The following is a 22,548-nucleotide window of genomic DNA, read 5'->3' as shown; positions in this document are numbered from 1 at the left end:
CTGAATGTGTTTCAATCCTGGCTTCAGCTTGCCTTATATATATATATATATATATATATATATATATACACACACACACACACACACACACACACACACACACATATATATATATATATATATATATATATATATATATATATATATATATATATATATATATATAAAAACACTATAGTGATAATTATATTTATATTTAATGTTGAACATTCACAAGCCTACATTATAGCAGCTATGAACATTGTTCCCTCACCTGTCACTCTTTTTTCTCTTTCTTGAAGTTTATAAGACAGGACAAAACACAGCTTGTCATGTTACCAAAAAAGCAAAAAGTGCAAAGCCCTTTTGTCCTGAAGATGGAGAGCAGCAGAGCACTTGGTAGAAAACTTATGTATAGAAAAAAAATTACTTTTTAAATATGTTTTCATAAATTTTTTGTGAAATATCAATATGTTATTTTTTGTCCCTGTAAATGAGCTGTAGGTATACAAACTATATCTTGTTATTTTAATATAAACCTGTGATGTGAATTATAGCCAGCACTATTTTCAGAGCTGCTGTTATAGAAAATAAATCATCATCTGACCAGAACTGAAAATGCAACAGCACTTTGATATAAAGGTAAATGCTTTTTGGATAAATACTTTATCATTAATAAACTGATTGATTTGGCAGGCTTTGCAGTTTTAGTTTTTGTGTTCCAGCTAAAACACCTGCTCCACTAAAGTTCTTCACATTTTCACAGAAAATAAACAAGAGGGCTTACAGCAACACAGTGCCACATTTCTCACAAAGTTGCAGACTGAGACTTTATCTGGAGACCCTGTGCAGGAAGTGAAGGAAGTCCTTCTAGTCTCAAGAGATGTGCAGTAGAATAAGGCCTAGAAAACGAGAACTCCGGGAGGATTTTGTGTCTCATTCTGAGGTGGTGCCCTGGAGTGAATAATTAATTCTAGGCGTAAGAAAAAACCTGAAGCTCAGCAGGACCCTATGGACCCATCACAAAGAAGCATCTCTTTTTGCTTTCCTTCCACTCACACTCCATCTTTCTCTGCTGTTTGCTTTACTCTGGCTGCTCGAGTTTCTCTTTCCCTCTCCACCTCGCTCTTTCCATAACTACATAGTACAGTCACTGAAGACTTTTATTCCATTAGTAAAGTTATGTTGGGAAGTGAAGCAGTATCAGTGCTCAGTGTTTTTTTGGAGATGAAGTTTATAAGTGTATCCCAGTTCTCTAGCCTTTCTTCAATTTTGTTTCTCTGACTGACTTTTTCCAGTAGCATGTTGTCATTATTGTATAAAGAGAAGCAAACAGCGGCGCTGATTTGCAAGTGGAACAAAACTGTAAATTGTAGCAGGGTATGTGTGGTGCGTCTAGCAGCCAGAGTGTAGTCTTTGTACTCAGTAGAGAAAGCATGCTCTTTCATAATGTTTATTCATTCATAGAAACGTTCTTTGCATTACAAGTGTGTGATTTTTTTTCTCCTAAAAATGTATATTAATGTGAAATAAATAAATAAATAAACAAGCAGTGAAATTCTAACGAACCCATCATATTATAACACATAAGTGGCAGAAAGATTCAGAGAACATAGAAAAGAACATCTCATATGGTCCCTAATAGTTAACTAAAAGCCCACCCCCACCACCTATCCCACACAGACACACACACATACACACACTTTCACTCGTCAAACAGACGTCAGTGTGTGTGGGTGACACACAGCACGCTGCCCACATCCATTTAACACAGTGTAAACACACTCAGTTCGGCATGCTGGATCAGCCAGGCTCTGCCATACATGGAAAGTGTGTTTCTCCATGCCTCTGCTGTTACTGCACTCTGCTCTTTGATGATACAGACTCACCGGGCTGGAAGGCTGCTTTTACTGTAGTGTTTTTAACATGGTGAATAATTTAGAAAAGATGCATGGTTGCACATTACATGCATCAAATATCTATGTTGTTCTTCTTCCTGTACATGTATGAATATATGAATATGTGTCAGTTCTGACAGTGCCACAGCATTAATCATTACTGTCTCTGCATTATAAACAAATCAGCTAAAACTGTGTAAATTTATTCAGCTCTGCCCTATTTAGTCCACCCAATTCCCAAACTTTCTTATACTAAAAAAAAGAACATGGCCATCCATTGATTGCATCTTGGCATTAGAAAAGCCCAGAGTTCAAGATCTGATGAAGATTAGAGAAGAAATCCTGAGTGTGTATTGATGTAGATGACGGGATTAATCCTCATCTACCAAAACTGTTGAACGCATCCCTGATTACCAAAAACAGAGAGTACATTCTGATGAGGTATTATAGGACCAGATTTCTTCCTCTAAATCAGTTCAACAACTGCAATCGTCTCTGACCTGCTTTCTTCAATAGACTTGTACAGCATTGCAAAATCTAAATGCCACTGTAGAAAGCAGCAGCATAAATCATAGCCTGTTTGTCCACAATAACTGATGCCTAAACTTCTGAATCAGTAGCTCTTATAAAGTGTAATCCTCTGTTGAATGAGGTTTCCTGAATGAATTGAGAGTGGAGGAACTGGGAAATGCTAATGTACAGGCAGAACAGATGTGTTGCCACCTGTTTCTATATAAATATAATCTGTTTTAACTTCATTTCTAAGATGGGCTACCTCAAAGTATGGACCAGCCCATGTTCAGACACCATAAGGCTAATAGTTTTTAAGGTACTAATGCAGAATTCACTTTCCTTAACCCACAGGGCAAAGTGATAAAAAATTTATGTTATTGCAATTCAATTAAACCATGGTTTGCAATAAAATCAAGATTGAATGTAGAATTAAACAAAGCTCAGTGAAGTATTTCCTTTTCGAGGCATGTGGTTGTGATCATTTTGAAGGACTGAATAGCTCCCGCAGGGTTCCAAGGTTGTTTATAGCACAGATCTATTATCTTCATGAGCTCTAATTGGGAATGATTACAATGCTGTTTTGAGGAGTGCTTGCTGATGACACAAGAGATTATTAGGAACTCATCTGAACACTCTTTAAAGCTGATCATCCTACCCAGCTAAATTTGAACTAACACAATTCCATCAGTTATTCCACAGTTTCCTTTTAATGAGTAGAACTGCTCAGAAAATGTAATCTGTAAAGATAATACTGGAGTAATGGGCAAAGAACACAATTTCATAAAGATCACCAAACAGTGGTCATGCATTCACCTTTACTGCTCTACTTTTTCATGGAGCTGTATTGCTTAGACATACTGACAGTCATTCCCAATTGTAAAACTGAATCAATGTTACAAAACTAAAACCTATCTATGGATATGACAGCTACAATACAGAATTGAAAAAGATGTAGACTACTGATCAGAAGATCATGAGTTCAAATCCCAGCACTGCCAAGCTGCTACAGCTGGGCCCCTGAGCAAGGTCCTTAACTGCGGAGATGTATAAATGAGATACAGTCAATGTAAGTCGCTCTGGATAAAGGCATCTGCCAAATGCATAAATCTAAATGTAGTAGAGCTTAAGTGTAATGACAGTAGTTTTATAAGTTTTTTGCACGTAACACTCTATTAGATGATGCCAATAAATTCCTTGGTCAAATCCTATGGCAAGTTCTGTGTGATAGCAGTTATGTGTATGTGTGTTATTAGTTGAGTTATATGATTAAGATTCTTTCACAATAATCCTATGATGAAATATTACTCATATTGGTGACTTTTTAGACGCACGTTCCTACCAGAGTTGGTTTATCAACTGTCATTGGTCATAATTAATCAATCTAAGACCACAATTTTTAACTCACAGCTAAGGAATTCTTCCACAATTTGTGTTGTTTTTGTCTGCAACAGCATTATCATCACAAAACCATACAATGTAAAGCCTTTAGATAGAGAGGCATGGTGAGATGAGATGAGATGGACACTGGCTAGATATGAAGGAAAAAAATAGGTAGGATATAAAGGACAAAGTGTGAAATAAAAACAAGATAGAGGTTGAAATAGTGCAGCAGTGATGGGAGTTCTGTATGTGGATGAAGACTTGTGCCTCTGGCTATAGGCAGTGCCTCTTTGGTCTGTCTTTCTCATTATACCACTCTTTTCTCTCTAGAGAGGGTGCCTGACTTTGTACACCCTCTGTGTGACAACTGTGGTAATGCTGGCCCACTTAACAATGACCAAAGGCAACATTCTGAAATGTCTCTGCCTACTTTCTAAATGTTTTAGAAGGTTGTGGGAAAACACTGCACTAGAAGCCCAAAAGAGGGTGTGTCTCTGTCTCAGCAGTCCACTGGGACTCACTAACGCTAAGACATGAACAGTCACCAAAGAATTACTGAAAGATGGCATTCTGAATAAACCACCCAGAGTCAGAAGGGTAACAGAAGAGATGCTTTTTTACACACACACACACACACACACACACACACACACACACACACACTTTGGATGCCAAGTCAATACCTATAGAAACCATAGTCAACATCCTAGAAACTTTGTGAACTATAATGCAATTACGTGTACCTATTTGTTTAGCATTTCCTGCATGATAATGTGTTCTGCATTACACTGTGCATTGTCTGGAACTAAGCAGGAGCAGATACTGGAACTAATAATTAGAGAAAAGGTTCAAAGGTACAGGATGCTCTTGGATTTGTATACAGTGAACTGACTAATGTCTAAGAGACGATACTGATTTATGAGTATTTCATGGTTCTGTGTTACTATAAAGTAGAAACTATAGTAGCCTATGCTGTTGCATCTCTTGAGCCTCTTCAATTCATCTGATCTTCTAAATATAGGATCTTTTTCCAAACTGTTAAATCTTTTTTTTCTTTTAAATATGGATATCAGTCAGGTGTTTTGTATCCTAGAGCCTGGTTTTAAATAGAAACCGGTCTAGATAGAATGCATTTCTGTACTGACCTAGAAAAATTTCCCTCTATCTCCTCATTCTCTGTCATGTCACCAGTCCTACTTATGTACAGAGTGTGTTCTTAAATACTACTGTTCATATATAAGATATACACTCAATCACTTACACATTTATGCTCTTAATAGAATTAATTGTATGTACTATGTGGAAAATAAATATTGAACACGTTGACATTATTTTCAGTAAACATATTTCCAATGAGGCTATTCACATGAAATTTTCAACAAACATCAGTATTAACTCAAGAATTCTAAAGAATATAAAGAATTCACAACATTAAAGTCCATAAATGAAGTTATTTGTAATAAAGCGGAATGACACAGGAAAAAAGTATTGAACACGCTAACTGAAATTTATTTTATACTTGGTAGAGCAGCCTTTGTTTGTAATGACAACTTCAAGACACTTCCTGTATGAAGAAATTAATCGGCTGCAGTATTCAGGTGTGCTTTTTGGCCCATTCTTCTAAACATATTGTCTGTAAATCTTGTTCAATTGGATTCAAGTCAGGTGACTGACTGGGCCATTATAATACCTTGATTTTTTTTTCTCTGAAACCAATTGAGCTTTTCCTTTGCTGTATGCTTTGGATCGTTGTCCTGCTGGAATGTCCACCCACGTCTCATCTTCATCATCCTGGTGGATGGCAGCAGATTCTCCTCAAGATTCTCCCGGTAAAGGGCTCCATTCATCGTTCCTTCAATTATATGAACTCTGCCAGTACTATGTGATGAAAAACAGCTCCACACCATGATACTTCCACCTCCAAACTTCACTGTTGGTATAGTGCTTTAAGGGTGATTACCATTTCTTCTCCAAACATGGTGTTTAGTATGACAGCCAAAATGTTCAATTTTTTTCTCATCTGACCAGACTACACTCTCCCAGTATTTCATAGGCTAGTCCAAATGAGTTGTAGCAAACTTTAAAAGAGCTTCAACATGCCTTTTCTTTAATAATAGAGTCTTGCAGTGGAATGCATTGCCTATTGTTTTCTCTGTGACGATGGCACCTGCTGTCTCAGTGTTTCTGGAGCTCTTTCTGAGTGGTCCTTGGCTCTTGGGCTACTCTTCTGACTATTCTTCTGACTATTCTTCTGACTCCCTGGTCAGAAATCTTGTGAGGAGCTCCTGTGCGTAGCCGGTTGATGGTGGAGTGATGTTGCTTCCACTTGCGGATAATGGCCCTAATGGTGCTTACTGGAGGATTCAGAAGTTTTGAAATACAGTGAGGGAAAAAAGTATTTGATCCCCTGCTGATTTTGTACGTTTGCCCACTGACAAAGAAATGATCAGTCTATAATTTTAATGGTAGTTGTATTTGAACAGTGAGAGACAGAATAACAACAAAAAAATCCAGAAAAACGCATGTCAAAAATTTTATAAATTAATTTGCATTTTAATGAGGGAAAAAAGTATTTGACCCCCTCTCGATCAGAAAGATTTCTGGCTCCCAGGTGTCTTTTATACAGGTAACGAGCTGAGATTAGGAGCACACTCTTAAAGGGAGTGCTCCTAATATCAGTTCGTTACCTGTATAAAAGACACCTGTCCACAGAAGCAATCAATCAATCAGATTCCAAACTCTCCACCATGGCCAAGACCAAAGAGCTCTCCAAGGATATCAGGGACAAGATTGTAGACCTAACCAAGTCTGGAATGGGCTACAAGACCATTGCCTAGCAGCTTTTTATTCGCAAATGGAAGAAGCACAAAAGAACTGTCAGTCTCCCTCGGCCTGGGGCTCCATGCAAGATCTCACCTCGTGGAGTTGCATTGATCATGAGAACAGTGAGGAATCAGCCCAGAACTACATGGGAGGATCTTGTCAATGATCTCAAGGCAGCTGGGACCATAGTCACCAAGAAAACAATTGGTAACACACTACGCCGTGAAGGACTGAAATCCTGCAGCGTGTGCAAGGTCCGCTGCTCAAGAAAGCACATATACATGCCCGTCTGAAGTTTGCCAATGAACATCTGAATGATTCAGAGGACAACTGGGTGAAAGTGTTGCGGTCAGATGAGACCAAAATGGAGCTCTTTGGCATCAACTCAACTCGCCGTGTTTGGAGGAGGAGGAATGCTGCCTATGACCCCTGGAACACCATCCTCACCGTCAAACATGGAGGTGGAAACATTATGCTTTGGGGTTTTTTTTCTGCTAAGGGGACAGGACAACTTCACTGCATCAAAGGGACGATGGACGGGGCCATGTACTGTCAAATCTTGGGTGAAAACCTCCTTCCCTCAGCCAGGGCATTGAAAATGGGTCGTGGATGGGTATTCCAGCATGACAATAACCCAAAACACACGGCCAAGGCAACAAAGGAGTGGCTCAAGAAAAAGCACATTAAGGTCCTGGAGTGGCCTAGCCAGTCTCCAGACCTTAATCCCATAGAAAATCTGTGGAGAGAGCTGAAGGTTCGAGTTGCCAAACGTCAGCCTCGAAACCTTAATGATTTGGAGAAGATCTGCAAAGAGGAGTGGGACAAAATCCCTCCTGAGATGTGTGCAAACCTGGTGGCCAACTACAAGAAACGTCTGACCTCTGTGATTGCCAACAAGGGTTTTTAAACCAAGTACTTAGTCATGTTTTGCAGAGGGGGTCAAATACTTATTTCCCTCATTAAAATGCAAATCAATTTATAACATTTTTGACATGTGTTTTTCTGGATTTTTTTGTTGTTATTCTGTCTCTCACTGTTCAAATAAATCTACCATTAAAATTATAGAATGATCATTTCTTTGTCAGTGGGCAAACGTACAAAATCAGCAGGGGATCAAATACTTTTTTCCCTCACTGTATGTCTGTATCCAAGTCCATCAATATGTTTTGCAACAGTAAGGTTTTGAAGGTCTTGGGAGAGCTCTTTGCTTTTACCCATCATGAGATGTTTCTTGTGTAACACCTTGGTTTTACACCTTGGAATTGCTTTTTCTTATTGTGTTCAATACTTTTTTCCTGTGTCATTCCACTTTATTACACATAACTCAGAATTCTTTATATTTCCAGATTTCTTGAGTTAATACTGATGTCTGGTGAAAATTTCATGTGAATAGCCTCATTCAAAATATATTTACTGAAATAAATGTTCACGCGTTCAATACATATTTCCCCCACTGTAGATGTGTATGGGATCATTCATGTACGGCACCCTGGACGTTAGACTGAGACCTTAAGCCAAAACAATAATAATGTTTTGACTCCAACAGGCAAACTTGATTTTGCCATTGTTTCTAGTATTATTTCTAGATTTTCATTTGGTAACATGTTTCTTCACAGTGTATCAGATTTTGCCATTGAAAATGGACTCACCATCTGTTGGTTATGATACTCAAAGAGAGCAGTCCTGTCATGAGCTGTCTTAGTTTAGCTCATTGCTTTCTCCACTAGAAAACCCAACAATGTACCCAAATATCTTTCAATTACAATGTTTACAATGACAATATTTCACCATTTACAACGGTCTACAGCAGAAGGAAATGAGGTAATGGCTATTACCATTTTTTTTTTTTATGTTATTACATTGATCAGACCCAGTGCCATGCCTGTATTATTTCTCATGCAAACATGGACACAGCTGTGACAGTAATCAACAAAAGACCAGACTCTCAGACTTTCTCTATCTGTCTATCTCCCTACTCTCTTGAGAACCTGGGCTCACTTGGTCTCGGAGGTATAACATCAATGTGCTACCAGTGTCTTTCATATGCCATACCCATTAATCTGAACAAATACCTCTGGGAAATCAGTTGATTGTGAGGTGCTCTGATGCAGTGTGACCAAATGATTCAGCTCCTGTCAGTACAAATCATTTACATCACAACCCCAGATTTGCAGATTTGCTGTATGAGTGTGAGACACAAATGTGTTACTTTATGAGGCATTTTCAGAAGTCTGTGGGGAAAATGTGTCACTGTGGAGCTAGACACCCACACAAGTACCACATCTTCCATGCTGTATTGTCATCTTCAGACTTTCTCCCTCTTTATTTCTTCCACATCTCCTCTCCTCTCTGTTCTCTTTTCCTAACTGACCATCACCACAAAAACAAAATATTCCCCCACTGTTTCTCTCTGAACCTGACTCTATACTGTGGTATCCTCTCAGATTCTTAGGAGAGTACCAGCTTTTAATATTTCCCATGTAAAGAAGGTCATTCACTTTGAATGAATATTGTTCTTACAATCTTCATCCCATTGTGTAACTTCCTTAGATATTGGATTTCCTGTAGATGATGATATTGGATGGGGGCACTGATTCAGAAACTCCTTTCTGATCTGTGGCTTAGCCAAGCATCTGCTTAGTAATATCTTTAATAGTCAGTTGATAAGTTTTTTTTCCTGATCTAAGAAGGTATTGCAGAGCAAGGTGATCTATAGAACCCAAACATGGATGTCACTTTTGCTTCAATACCCCTAAATATACAATGAAATCTGGAACACAGGAGTGGAGGGAGTGCTAAACCTGAGAAAAACATGCTATGCATTTTACTTGGCTGCAATTACTACATGCAATGAGACAGAAAAGGTAAAACATACTTCACACTTACATAAAAAACTCTCTCACTCACTCATTCACTCATTGAAGTCAATTTATTCAAACATCCCAGTAGTGAGTTTCTCACTGTGAGCTATGTAACAGGATTTAAAAAGCCAAGTAAACGTTAATCCTAATTAGCCAGATAGGTGTGTCCCACGTGGGGATCACCTGATTTACAAAAGGGGTTACAAGAGAAATTCTGTTCTGTTACTTTTATTTACATTCAGATAAGCCACATTTAAATGAATAGTGTACATGTTAATTGCATATTATTAAATGTTAGTCTTTTTCACTATCCTGACAAACAGCACTAGTGTAGTTTCCCCATCCATCTATTTCCACACAAAAAAAAACTAGCATTGTGTCTCAAATCACATGATTCTGTAGTATTCTAGACCATTACTATTGAGTACTAATAATAACCAGAATTCCTATTACAGTTAATGTTTGAATTTTAAAATACTCTCATGTAGCCTTCAAACCTACCACAAGGTCTGTTTTGTGCACCAGATTTATGGATTTTCTAGATTAGCAAATACACTGAATGTAAAGTCTGAGTTTTTTATTTGAAATACAGACCATGACAAAAATTAAATGCACCATTCATCTGTAGACTTTTCTGTTTCTGCAGTTCCCAGGTCCCAGATAGTCAATTAAGGCTACACTATTGTACTATATTGTATTGTTTCTGTAAGCTGACCATGCAATGTATATATATATATTTTTGCTTGTCTCTGCTATCTCATTTCAGGTGTATGATTGTGACCATTGTTACCACTGTAATCTTAGATGCCTGGTGCTCACTGTGTGAATAAGGTTGGGATATTAACATAGAGTAAATGTTTGCTGAGGGTTCTCTCTCTGTTTGTTTGCCCAAATGTGAAGCCAAAGAGGCTTTCCCCATCTGCATAGCAACAGGGACTTTTTATCACCAGCTCATCTGTGCTTGAGCTGAAGCTAACGCCATGCACTGGTTGTGTAATTGGGTACACAGTGTGCTGTGATGCCGCTCTTGCTGATGACAGTGCCTCATACTTTTCTAAACAAGAATCTCATGATGGCAGAGCCATGGATTTCTTCCCTGCTCTAGGTACACTCACGCTGCTCTCCATTTTACTAATTTGCTGAGAGGTTTTGATTTTAAACAGCAACATGCCAGAAAATTAATTTCCAAATAGCTTACTTACTGACAGCTACAAGCAAAATGATTGCAAGGCCATATCTCTTTCTTTGTTAAAACAAGACATTTACAATGGTTGGTTAACCAAACACTGAAAGGATCTGTGCTTTCCACTGCAGTTTGACTTCCAGCCTTTGCCTCAGCCCCACTTTTCATTAGCAGACAGAGCCACTCCACCACTGGACAACCATAACTCTGATGAAATGATTTCATTTGGTGCATAATGATCTGACAAATGCCTGAAATGACTAGGTTATTGTTCATCTCTATGTCTCTTGGCTCCACTCATTCATCCAGTTGATATCTTATTTATCAGGACTTTTGGAAAGGTGGTAGAAATAGGATAACTTACAATCTTCATTGTGTAATTACTGACAGATCAATGCTATGCGAAGCAGAACGATTAACTATATGATTGTTGCTTCTTGTAGCCATTCTGACAACATCAATATTAAGCGAGGCTACTTTTTGGTTGAAGAGATTTGTCTGAGATGCAGTTTTATGTTTTTAATAGAACTAATCAAGGATCGGCATAATTAATATACTAATTGCATATATGCAGAATCACACTACTTATCAAGGTACACCCTATGCCTTGGTTAAAATCTGGCCAGTAAAATTTTATATCTGTGAGATAGCTGGGACATAGGGGATAGCCTCGGATTACTGGTTGTCCAGGAGGCTATCTCGCTATGTAGTGAATTGAGGTAGCACCGTCTGCATGGCACACGAGGATACTTAGCAATGCTGCTGGATTTGCAGATAGGAAAGATATGGCAGACTTCACATATTGGTGGACGCCTACTATTGTGTGATACAGAAAAAGACTTACAATACTGGTAATTGCATAAAATAAATACATAGAAAACTGTATCAATAAAACATTAGCTTATGATCTTTTATCGGTCAAAGTTGAATTTCATACTTATCTTTCATATTTTTAGTGAGATATAAGGTTGATGAACATGAAAAAAGGAAATATTTAAAAAAAAAAAAAAAAAAGAAAGAAAGAAAAGAAAAGAAAATCTCAATTAAGTACTTAAATTATATATTTTTTTCTTTCTTTCTGTAGCACCAATTGTCCCAGAACACAACACAGTAGGATGCTTATTGAAAGACAGCTCTTACTTTTGCCATGTTGAAGTGTCTATTAATAATACTATTAATAATTCCCTGTTGTTACACTGACATAAGCAAATGAAAATCTGGCTAATTCTAATGTGGTGCTCTGTATTTGTTTATGACACTGAATCATCAGAAGATAGCAGTGGACGTCTTGATCACTGCAGTGATTCAGATTTAGTGCTGGTGCATTCTGCTAGCCCAGTGCCCCAGGCTCCCTTCTTGTTAAGTGCTGATACTGGCTTGGGAGATCTAGTGAATGTGCAATACTTGAATGAACGTCTCCAGGGCATATTGGATAAGTAATAAGTTCTGCATGTGCTCTGCTACACTTGGTATGGACATATTAAATAAATTGTTATTCCACAAATATCATTTTCAGTGGTTTCAAATGTTTAGAAATTGTAGATGATTGTAGTACTCCCTGACTAACTAGCTAATATAACTAACAGTACTGGGTGTATTTTTCTTTTTAATGTATAACAATGTACATTAACAATCAAAAGCAAGTAATAGCTTTTAGGAAGTGATGGGAAGTTCGGATCATATTACTGACTTGGATCCTTGAATCTCGTTCAGCAAAATGAACAAATCTTTTTTCGAGTCATTTCGTTCATTTCAGCAGAATATGATTAAAATATTAAAAATATTTTAAATTCCCCAACACATCTAGTACTTACGCAAATGTTAATCACATTTGGAATAAAAAATAAACTATAGGCTAGTGCAGCCAAGGCCGAATTATGAGAAACAGAAATGATTAATTAATAGCTTAGCATTAGGTCTTCAGGCTATTCAGTCTGTTAGTTCACCTCACCTCCCGATCGAGTCCTTCTTTCTTTTGTCACGTCACACGTTCTTTTCTTTTGTCACGTTTGTTCCCCGGAAACAGAAATGATTTGTTCGCCTCTCGAATCTTCTGGTTCGAGTCATTCGTTCATCCCGTTTCCATTACTGCATGGTGCATCGCCTATGGGGCGGTCATCGGAAGAACGAACGACTCGAACCCAAAGACTCAAGAGATGAACTAATCATTTCTGTTTCCTGTACAGAACCTATGGGGATGTTGCAGCACATGCGCGGTCCAAAATGAACGAATCAGTCTCTGAGACAACTCATTGTTTCCAAATCATATTAAAGATTCGTTCAAAATGAACCAATCATTCATGAACAACACATCACTACTTTTAGGCAGAGACAAAAGTGGCACCACAGACGCACCCTTTGCCCTTGTTGGTCATGTTGTTTCTGTCCACTTTCTGCTGCAAGCCCTCCTGTTCATTTTCCTGGTGCATAATGGGAAAGATTAATGTTGATTGCTCAACACATTATTTATTTGGCAATTTTTTTATTGGTATTTTTCAGTGTAAACCCACTATACACTATAATCAAATAGCACTAGAAGAGTGCATGTGTTTTGAAATGTGACTTAAATAGTGATGCTGTATCGTTTCTTATTTTGTCTTCCCTCTGTGTTTCTTTTTATTTCTGCAGGTTTTTTTTTTTTTACTGCAACCCCTTTCCATTCCTGCTCCACTATTAGCTCCCATATTTCCCCACAGTTGACTGATGATTACAGTTATGGTTGACAGCTCCACTGTAAATAATGAATGAAATCCAGAGACCGACGGCCATCATGTTTGACCTCTCACAAGTCCTAGTTCAGATGCTTTTCTCTCACCAGTCACTTCTTTGCTGTACTGTATGTTTCTCTACATTAAGTTCTGACCTGGGAGCAGGCTTTAATGCTAAAATGAATGGCTAGTTAATTGCCATTGTGAAGCGTCTACAAGCTTTCCACATTACCTCTATTTCAATTAAGAAGAGAAATGGTCTTAGGTCAAGGAAGATACTACACTGCATGTCTGCTGTTAAAGTGATAGAAATGAATCATTCCTGTTACAAACAGGATATGACTGACAGAACCATCTATGTACTATCTGACATGTCTCCAAATACTCTATATGGACAAAAGTATGTGGACACCTGATCATCACACCCATATGTGGGCCTTCCCCAAACTGTTGTCACAAAGCTGGAAGCACAGAATTATATAAGATATCTTTGTATGCTGTAGAGTTAAGATTTCCCTTTACTGGAACCAAGGGGCCTAAACCTGTTTCAGTATGACAGTGCCCCTGTGCACAAAGCAAGCTCAATGAAAACATGGTTTGGTTGAAGTAGAAGAACTTGAATGGCCTGCACTGGGCCCTGATCTCAACCACACTGAACACCTTTGGGATGAACCGAAATGGCAACTGCTCCCCAAACCTCCTTGCCTGACATCAGTGCCTGACCTCACTTATTCTCTTGTATCTGAACAGGCAAATCCCCACAGCCGCGCTCCAAAATTTAGTGGAACGCCTTCCCAGAAGAGTTGCAGTTGAGGACTAAATCTGGAATAGGATGTTCAAAAAACGCATATCCTTTTATGGTCGGGTGTCCACAAACCTTTGGCCATGTATATCATATATTATGATTTTATTCAGCTCTGAACATACTGTCATGTGACAAAATAAGCACACCCCATGGAAATTGTTGGCTTTTTTGACATATGTAGTTCAAATAATTTGGAGATCATTTTAAATCCCTTGCCAGACTCATAGGCATCCACAATACTTTTTCTGAAGGCCTAACAGAACCCTTTAGATCTTGGGATGATGACGCCACACACCTCAATAGCAAAGGGAACACCAGACATAAGATGTGAGGGGTATAAATAAGACAGGTTCCACCTGCACTCCCTAATCACTGGCACCCAATCTTCAACAGCTGATTCTAATTTTATGGATTTGTAGGTGTGATAAATGTAGGGGTGTACTTACTTTTTCCATGTGACTGATCTTTTGTCTTACTACAAAATGTCAATTTTATGTAATTTGACAAATGTTTGCTTGTCCAAATATGTAAAAAAAAAAAAAACAAAAAAACAACAACAACAATTTCCATGGGGTGTGCTTATTTTTTTCACATGACTGTACTTATGTATATATGTGTGCCAAATAAAAACCTTGTGACATAAGTGCAACATAAATTACAATTTAGGAGAATTGTTTTCTAGAGGAATCTGGACACTCATTAAGAGCTAGAACACTTGCATTGAATGAAATGGATATTATGTACAAAAATGATACACTTTTGTGACTCTTATTTGCAATAAACAATGCAAAATAAAAATAAAGGCTTTCATTTCAGTCACGCTCATATATGCATGTCCAAATTTGACAAAAATCTCATGGGAGTAGGAGTGTCTTTACTTTAAAGCTGCTCTGTACCCTTTTTGGTGATATGCTAGTAAAGGTCACATTTCTCCCTGGCAACGTGAACTGGCTGGCAGGCTCTAATTTTCTAATACCAGAGCTACTTTGCAGGGAGTCAAATGTGTTAATTACACCCAACTGCTTCTCTCAGCGTGGACTCTCAACACACCTTTAATTTTAGGTATAGACTTTTAGGTATAGAAATTAATCACGTGTCAACAATAATTCATTTTAGAAGGCTTAGAGTAGAGTCAGAGGCAAAAGTAAAAAGCTAATTGATGAGGATGGTCCAGATGAGAATCTCTTGGTCAGTGAACGAAGTAATCTGTACACCACACAAAACAAAAACCACCTGAATGTGCACAGACCAACTCTGATTAATGAAACATATTAAATGCATTGTAAAAGTGCCTCACATGCCAATTAATGCATTATCTGAAGCTAAAGCAATAAGTCATCACAACCAGTATACCTTGCAATCTTTACTGTTTATGGAAGCTACCATTAAGCATTCCTCACTGTAATTGGCTCTGTGCAGGTTTAAAAACTGGTGCATTAGCTTACTTAATAAGACATGTGAAATAAACACAAGCTGCTTCATCAACCGTCTAAACCTAATTGTAGACTCCAGCTGATGCAGCAATTCACACTATTGAGTTGCACTTCTTGTCAGCTGTTAGATTTGTTAACCTGCTCATTGCCCATCTGTAACTATGGGATGCTGGTCATTGATCAAACAGATGTCAGGCTTTAACAATACTAATTTGTTTGTTGGTGAAAAACCATGCCTTGTCTTTCCATGCTCCTCTTGTCTGGTATTGTGTTCCAAATTTATGGAGTGAGATAAAAATAGCCTTCTTCCACACAAGTTCAGAAGATTAAGATAGATCTTTAGAAACCTGTCAGAGGAGCCTTGCTGCTGCTGGGTGTGGGAATCATATCTGATAGTGAATATTAACCAAAACAAAGCTCCCCGTCACTAAAACTATGCACTATACTGTATATGCCACATATAACACTACTATGCAAACAGCGCAGTCTTAGAGGTTTCATGTTTTGGGTAAGTGTCTGGAAGAGAAAGAAAATCAACACTCTCTGCTGACTTTGTGTCTTCATATGTCTTTCTAAAAGGTGATATATAGGGAATGAATTTGTGGGGTGTTGGATAGGCTGTCCTATAGATTTACAGTGGATGTAGTAGGAACTGAGACACACACACACACATACACAAGCTATTATTCCTCTCACCAATCTTTTAGGCTGCCTCACCCATGTAATGTCATCTATTAATCTTTCAGGTATGAGAGTATCTGTGTGTTTGTGTGTATTTGATGTGCTCTAGACTTCAAGATACTGATGATGGCCTTCCCCTGTTCAATCCAGCTCTGCTTAATCCCTTAAACTAAGAGTTTAGTATGTACTTCACCATAATACATGTTTCTCAGTAACTACTACAAATTATTCAGTATCTGCAGTGAAAATAATAGGTGTTATTTTATGAGAAATGTTGAGAAGTCTGGACCTACTAAAGTGACGAGTGTTTAAGGGGGTTAATACACATATAAACTTTCCCAGAAACACCGGTAACATTTTGAGTCAGGAAGTGAGTTTTCTAAATTTTCAGCTCCACATTTTCTATATTGAAGCATTATTTGTTGTTTAACGGAAAAAGGGCACTGATTTTTTCAACTCTGCTAAGCTGTCAAATATCAAATGTCCAAATCTGAAATACAAGTTCGATTAATGTACCAAGGCTAGGTGGATAACTCGAAGAATCAGCTTTCATTGAGTCTCTAAATGCTTTTTTCCTCAAGTGAGCATTGCAGTGGTTTTAGGTTCCAGGATTTGACTTTTAGAGGACAGAATGTGCCCGTCTTCCACCAGTCTATGAGTGGGAAAGTATAGGTCGTCTCTGAGATAAGATGGCACTTGGTCTTAGAAACTGTGAAAGAGTTGACTTTGGTTGAAATCAAAACCTTTAATGGACATGTCTCTAAACAATAGAAGTGTTTCTGCTGAGTCATATCTGTTTGTGTGTGTGTTTGTACAGATGCGTGTGTATGAGTGTACATATGGGCAATCATTTATAATCCGCAAAAATCTGATCCTCGTCCTCTATTAATGGCAATCCCATTGTTTAGGGTTGGAATAAATATGACCTTTCATATTTTTGTTCACCACATTTAAGATAAAAAAGGATAATCCTTGAGCTTGACTGTCCTGACTTTTTTTCTGCTTGTATTTTCTGCATGTATACATACCGTGTACATGCAGTCTCTGGCATTGGACTCAGTCTTGGACGTGCAATCAAAAAGCCGGCCTTATGTGGGGTTACGTCCCATACAAATGACTGTCAGCCTCTGAAGCACAGCGTTAAAATATGACTTTACACTGCCTGCTTTCCAGCGGTGTACATAACACAGGCATAGTACATATAGTAAAGCAGCCCATTCCTATTATATGCATAAATAATCTCAAAGATGTTTTTAGTGATACATAAAAACAGTTCTCTTTTGCATCATTGAATAAGGTGCCCCATATTTGCACAATTTTGTGTAAATTGGAAATAACACGCTACCAAGCACAGGGCTCACATCCCCTTTTTTGATAGTGAAAAATCACACCCTTTGAGAATTCTGTCTCCTGTATGTATTTTGGGAGGTGATAACTCTACAGTAATGCCAAAAGGTTGACAGTGAGAGTTATGGATAGTCCATATTGCACCTTCCCTGGCCTCGGCACAAAGTCGAGCTTAATTAATGTACCATTAAATATTCATCTGCACTGAAAAATGAATGCAGAGTAATCTGTAGATGGGCGTAGAGCAGTTTCAGTCATGCTGGCCAACAATTAAACACAGGGAAACAAGCAAGCTATTGCTCTGGTGCTATTAAACTTGCAGCTGACACTTTTATTGCTCCATGTCCACTACACTGAGAGGAGAGCACGAGACTGGGGGCTTGTTTGTCAACATAAGCAATGAAATCAATGTCGTGACTCTGGCACCAAGCTTTCTCCCTCCCTCTTTCTCACACATACACACACACACACGTGCGCTCTAATTCTGTTTAATCAGTTATATGGATTTGTATCCTGAAAAAATAAACCAGAGCTTCAGATATACAACAATATGTATAGGTTATCCAGAGAGGATCCTATAGAAACAATATTTCACCCTGGGGTATGAGGGCAAATGGAGGTGAGAATATTCAGGAGGATCAGGTTCATCTCATAGTATTGACTCAGACTATAGCTAACTGGCTTGTTTGATACCACAAACCAATAATGTAGAAACATGGATTGAATAAAGTTTATTGATGTAGATAGAGATGGTCTGGAATTTCTATATTTAAACATTGCTAACATTAATTTATATACGCAAGCACCGTGGAGTAAAATATCTACCAAGCATCTAAAATAATTTCAAAAGGAAGCCAAATTAGCCTTGTAAATATATAAATCCTCAGACAATTACTGGATGACCAAGATACAAGACTTAATGTGCCTGTGAAGTTCCTTGAAACACGTTGTGTTCTTCGATGTGTTGATGTAATTCCTATTGAAACAAGACGACAGGGTAGGACATATTGGTTGGACCCACCCCCTTTTTTAAATTGCCAATAGCGTTTAGCTTACCTCGCAATCAGGAAACTTACAACTGTAGGTGTGAGACAATTCAGATTCTTGAGAGAATTTGATTGGACAGAAAATCTGATGAGATGCTGAAGTGCAGAATGATGTCATCAAAATTGTTTATCCGTATTGGTAGTAGAGAGAGACTGTACATTTTGAATGCATATATCTTCTAAATGCAAATTTTGTCATTGTTTTTTAGAACACTAGCTTATAGATAACCTTAAGGCTGACAGATTCATACTAAAAGTCACAAAACTTACATTTTGGATTCATGCCAATGTATTTTATGTTTATTTTAGCACAGATATTGCTAATCAATAACTGTCTACATAAGAATTAGAAACGATTTACTGCTTAATGTCTATGTTTTAGAAAAGGTGTCAGGGTATAGACCTGTTAATAAAACATTTCATGCTGATGTCTCTGGCGAAATAAGCCCTCTTTTAGCTCCTCATCTGTTCCTTAGACTGTGTCTAGAAAACTGTCTGAGAGACAAACACTCGAGGAAAGTATGTGACTGAGTGTTGAAAAAAACCTCACAGCTCTCACAGCAAGATGCCTTCTTGTTAGCATACCAAAGACTACCCTTAAGTATGAAAAGAATATTACTCAACTTGATCTCTGATTAGAGACACTTCTTCAGCTAACAAAGTAGCACTGTGCTGAAATACACAGTTTAACACTTCAGCACTTCAGCAGAAGTTAATGTAATAGTAAGAACCATACATTTTGTCTCCTAGTCCTTCTGTCAACAGTTCCCTATATTATATCGTTCTTGAGAGCAGTTGTCTAACACTAAGATTTGCTGATTGACTTTAAAATGGATCGCCCTTTTAAGCTAATTGCAAAGTGATGAATGTCCCCTAAGTGTGCTACTCACAGGGTAGCACTTTACATGAGTTAGGACTGCTAATTACACTTGACCGTCATTTCTAATACACATTCAATAATTACAGTTGTCCCACATTATGCACTGGTAGTAAAAGTATTACTACAGTAAGAGGCATATTTTGTTCACTCCTTCCACATATAATAAAGATGACTATCAAACTCTATCATGTAATGCAGATACTACACTACTTTGTTATGCATGATCACAGGACTGTGGGAGTGTAATTTTGAACTCAGTGTCAGGAGATCATAAAAATAAAGAGTTTAAAACCATTAGTGGATTAGTAAATCTACTGTCTGACAATAGCAAACTCATCTCCTTTGGTGGACCAAGTGCAATATACACCCCTGAAGCTCCATTAGATTGATTCCAGAGGCCGCCCAGGGATACTTTGGTGCATTACTTTGAATTCATCAGCATGCCATTTTGCAGTTAGCTTGATGTGGAAAATGATATGATGACACTTACTTAGAACACACAGTAGAGTAAAGGATATTGACTATTCTACACCGCTTCTATATAATTCAAATTAGAGTACTGTCACTTTGCCCTACACCAATATCATAAGGGTTATTACACCATCGTTACAAGCTACTGGGCAAGGCCCTGGCCACATTCATGGTGATTTTCCCCCCAATAATCTCAGTTAATGAATGATATCGCCTACTGAGCCTAAATCTGTATAAAACCAAGACTCTCAGCTTCTTGTGACCCACATATATTCTCACATATTCCCTGTGTGCAAACACTTGATACAGCTCACCAGATAATTAGCAAGCTGTTGATAAACTGAATTTGGGTTGTAGGTGCAAGGAGAATTTGAAACTGTGTTGAAACTGTGGGTCTGAACTGGAGCTGAGAATCTTTGGGCTAAATAAATATCAGCGTGAAAGGAAAAAACATGCAGCATATCAGTTTACTCAACCTAAAGAATGGAACAAATTGAGAACACATAGTCAAATCCATACCAGCACATACCTTTGCTGCTAGAGAAGAGCTGGGTTTCTCTAAGAGATCCCAAAGTTTCTTGCGCTTCTCTGTGCAACATGTGTTGTCAAACTCCTCACCCTCACGTTCGCGCATGGACTCAGCTTCACGTTTCAGCTCTTCATTCATCTGCTCCTTCTTCTGATGGTAACGTGCCTGGCAGCATGACTCCAAGTAGATTTCATCAATACCCCAGAAGTCAAGCTCCTGGCTGAAGGAGAGTGCACACATCTCCTCCATCATGTGTAGCTTACCCGTGCGGTAGAAGTTCAAAATAGACGTGAATGCACCTGGGTGCCTGTCAAAGAAGTATTCATTCTCCTCCAGGCTGTAGTCGTCACACACCTCCATGATGGCGTCATGTGTGTTGCAGTCTCGCAGCTTGCCAAGGCGTGTGCGTGGCAGCCGATCTAGAGTCCTCCACAGCACCTCATGCAGGAGACCACCAATGTTCAGGCGCACGCGGCGTGAGCTCGCCTTGCTCCGGATGATCTCCACTGGCTCAGGTGGCATAGTGGACGTAGAGCGTGACCCGGTCTTAATCATTTCCTTTCTCCTTAGTGATCCCTCCTTACCCAAAAGAGTAACAGTTGGAAGTGCAAGAGAGAACTACCGCCTAAATCTGCTTCTCTTCTCCTTCATTCTTCCAGCTGCAAAAAAGGAGGGAGGTGAAACCGACTTAAACTTAGAACTGAATGTGAAGAACAAGGAAACAACACACAGGCCATGTTCGTTATCCGCTAATGAGAATGTCTGGCTCGATGATAATCCGCCTCTGTGTGGACTGCAGGGAACTTGCCTTCGAAACGATCGCTGTCCAGTGCTGAAACCAGAGAAACCGTTTTATTCTCGGCAACATGTTTCCACTTTTTTGCTAATAGGCCAGTTTCTAAAAACGACTTTAAATGCTTAAACTATAGACACTCTTTAAAGTATTAATGTGTTCCAGCTTAACATTTGAAGGTGCTCCTCTGTCTTACTCATCTCCCCTAAAGCGATCATGGCCCTATACTGTCTCAGATAAGCAGGTTATGTTTATAATACACCAGAGATTAACCACTCGGCGATTTGGAAACGGAAAGCTGCTCGCTGGCTTGGAGAACTAAGCAAACATTTTATAAAATGATGATTATTATTAAGATCGTTTGGATACAAATAGTGGAATGTTTAAAATGTAGGGGGGTGGGGGTGGATTCAAGCGCAATCACGAATATGAACAGAATTTGTTTTATAACACGCAAATAAACATCGCTTTGTTTCTGCCTAAAGTTCTTAAATGTGTCTCTTTGCAAATTTACTGCACTTAAAAAAACTACTTGTGGTCTAAAATAGTCATGAAGTGTGTAAATATTCTAAAAGACTATTAGCGCACGCGTTATCTTACATGTGTTTGAAAGCAAAGTGTTGGTTTATATTTTCGTATGGTGATATGAGTACAAATATAATATAAATAATAATATATAGGATAAAATAATCAGACCTATGGCACCTACGTAACCATGGTATAACAACAACAACAACAATAACAACAACAATAATAATAATAACAATAATAACAATAATAATAATAATAATAATAATAATAATAATAATAATAATAATAATAATAATAATATTGCTGTGAGATGTGACAGTGCCAGACAAGGCGACTCACTCGGACAGCTTGAAGGCGGAAAGGAGCGGAAAAGCTTCAACTGGTCGTCAGTCAGGAGAAAGAGGCTGTGCTCTCTTTCAGCTATTCCTCTGCTTTTCCCTCGGTTACCGGAGCATCGCCTCCTCCACGGCATGCTCGAGCACTTAAACTGCTGCCTCTGACTCGCTGCTCCATTCGGACTTGATTCTCATAAACGCTGATCGTCAACAAGTAGTTTGCGATACGAAACCCATTCGCGCGAGCTCTTTTCCACACCTGCTAATGAAGACTGCACCCGCATGACGGCAGCAGCTTCCGCTCCGTTACATCTGCAGAGAGGCGGAGGGCTCTCTCTCTCCTCTCCCCCCC

At 38.5% G+C, this 22,548-nt stretch overlaps 1 protein-coding gene across 1 annotated transcript in view; it reads right to left on the bottom strand.

The window, feature by feature from the left end:
- Positions 1-21,391, bottom strand: part of LOC108271998 (potassium voltage-gated channel subfamily B member 1) — a 42,860-nt gene extending 21,469 nt beyond the window's left edge. The window contains exon 1 of the mRNA XM_017480042.3: positions 20,538-21,391. Coding sequence (XP_017335531.2) covers positions 20,538-21,092 — 555 coding nt within the window. The 5' untranslated portion in view covers positions 21,093-21,391. The remainder of the gene's footprint in view (positions 1-20,537) is intronic.
- Positions 21,392-22,548: the final 1,157 nt, after the last annotated feature.

Source organism: Ictalurus punctatus, chromosome 11 (genome assembly GCF_001660625.3).
Source record: "Ictalurus punctatus breed USDA103 chromosome 11, Coco_2.0, whole genome shotgun sequence".
Taxonomy (NCBI): Eukaryota; Metazoa; Chordata; class Actinopteri; order Siluriformes; family Ictaluridae; genus Ictalurus; species Ictalurus punctatus.
Note: the sequence above shows the minus strand (reverse complement) of the source record. Positions and strands in the feature narration are given on the sequence as shown.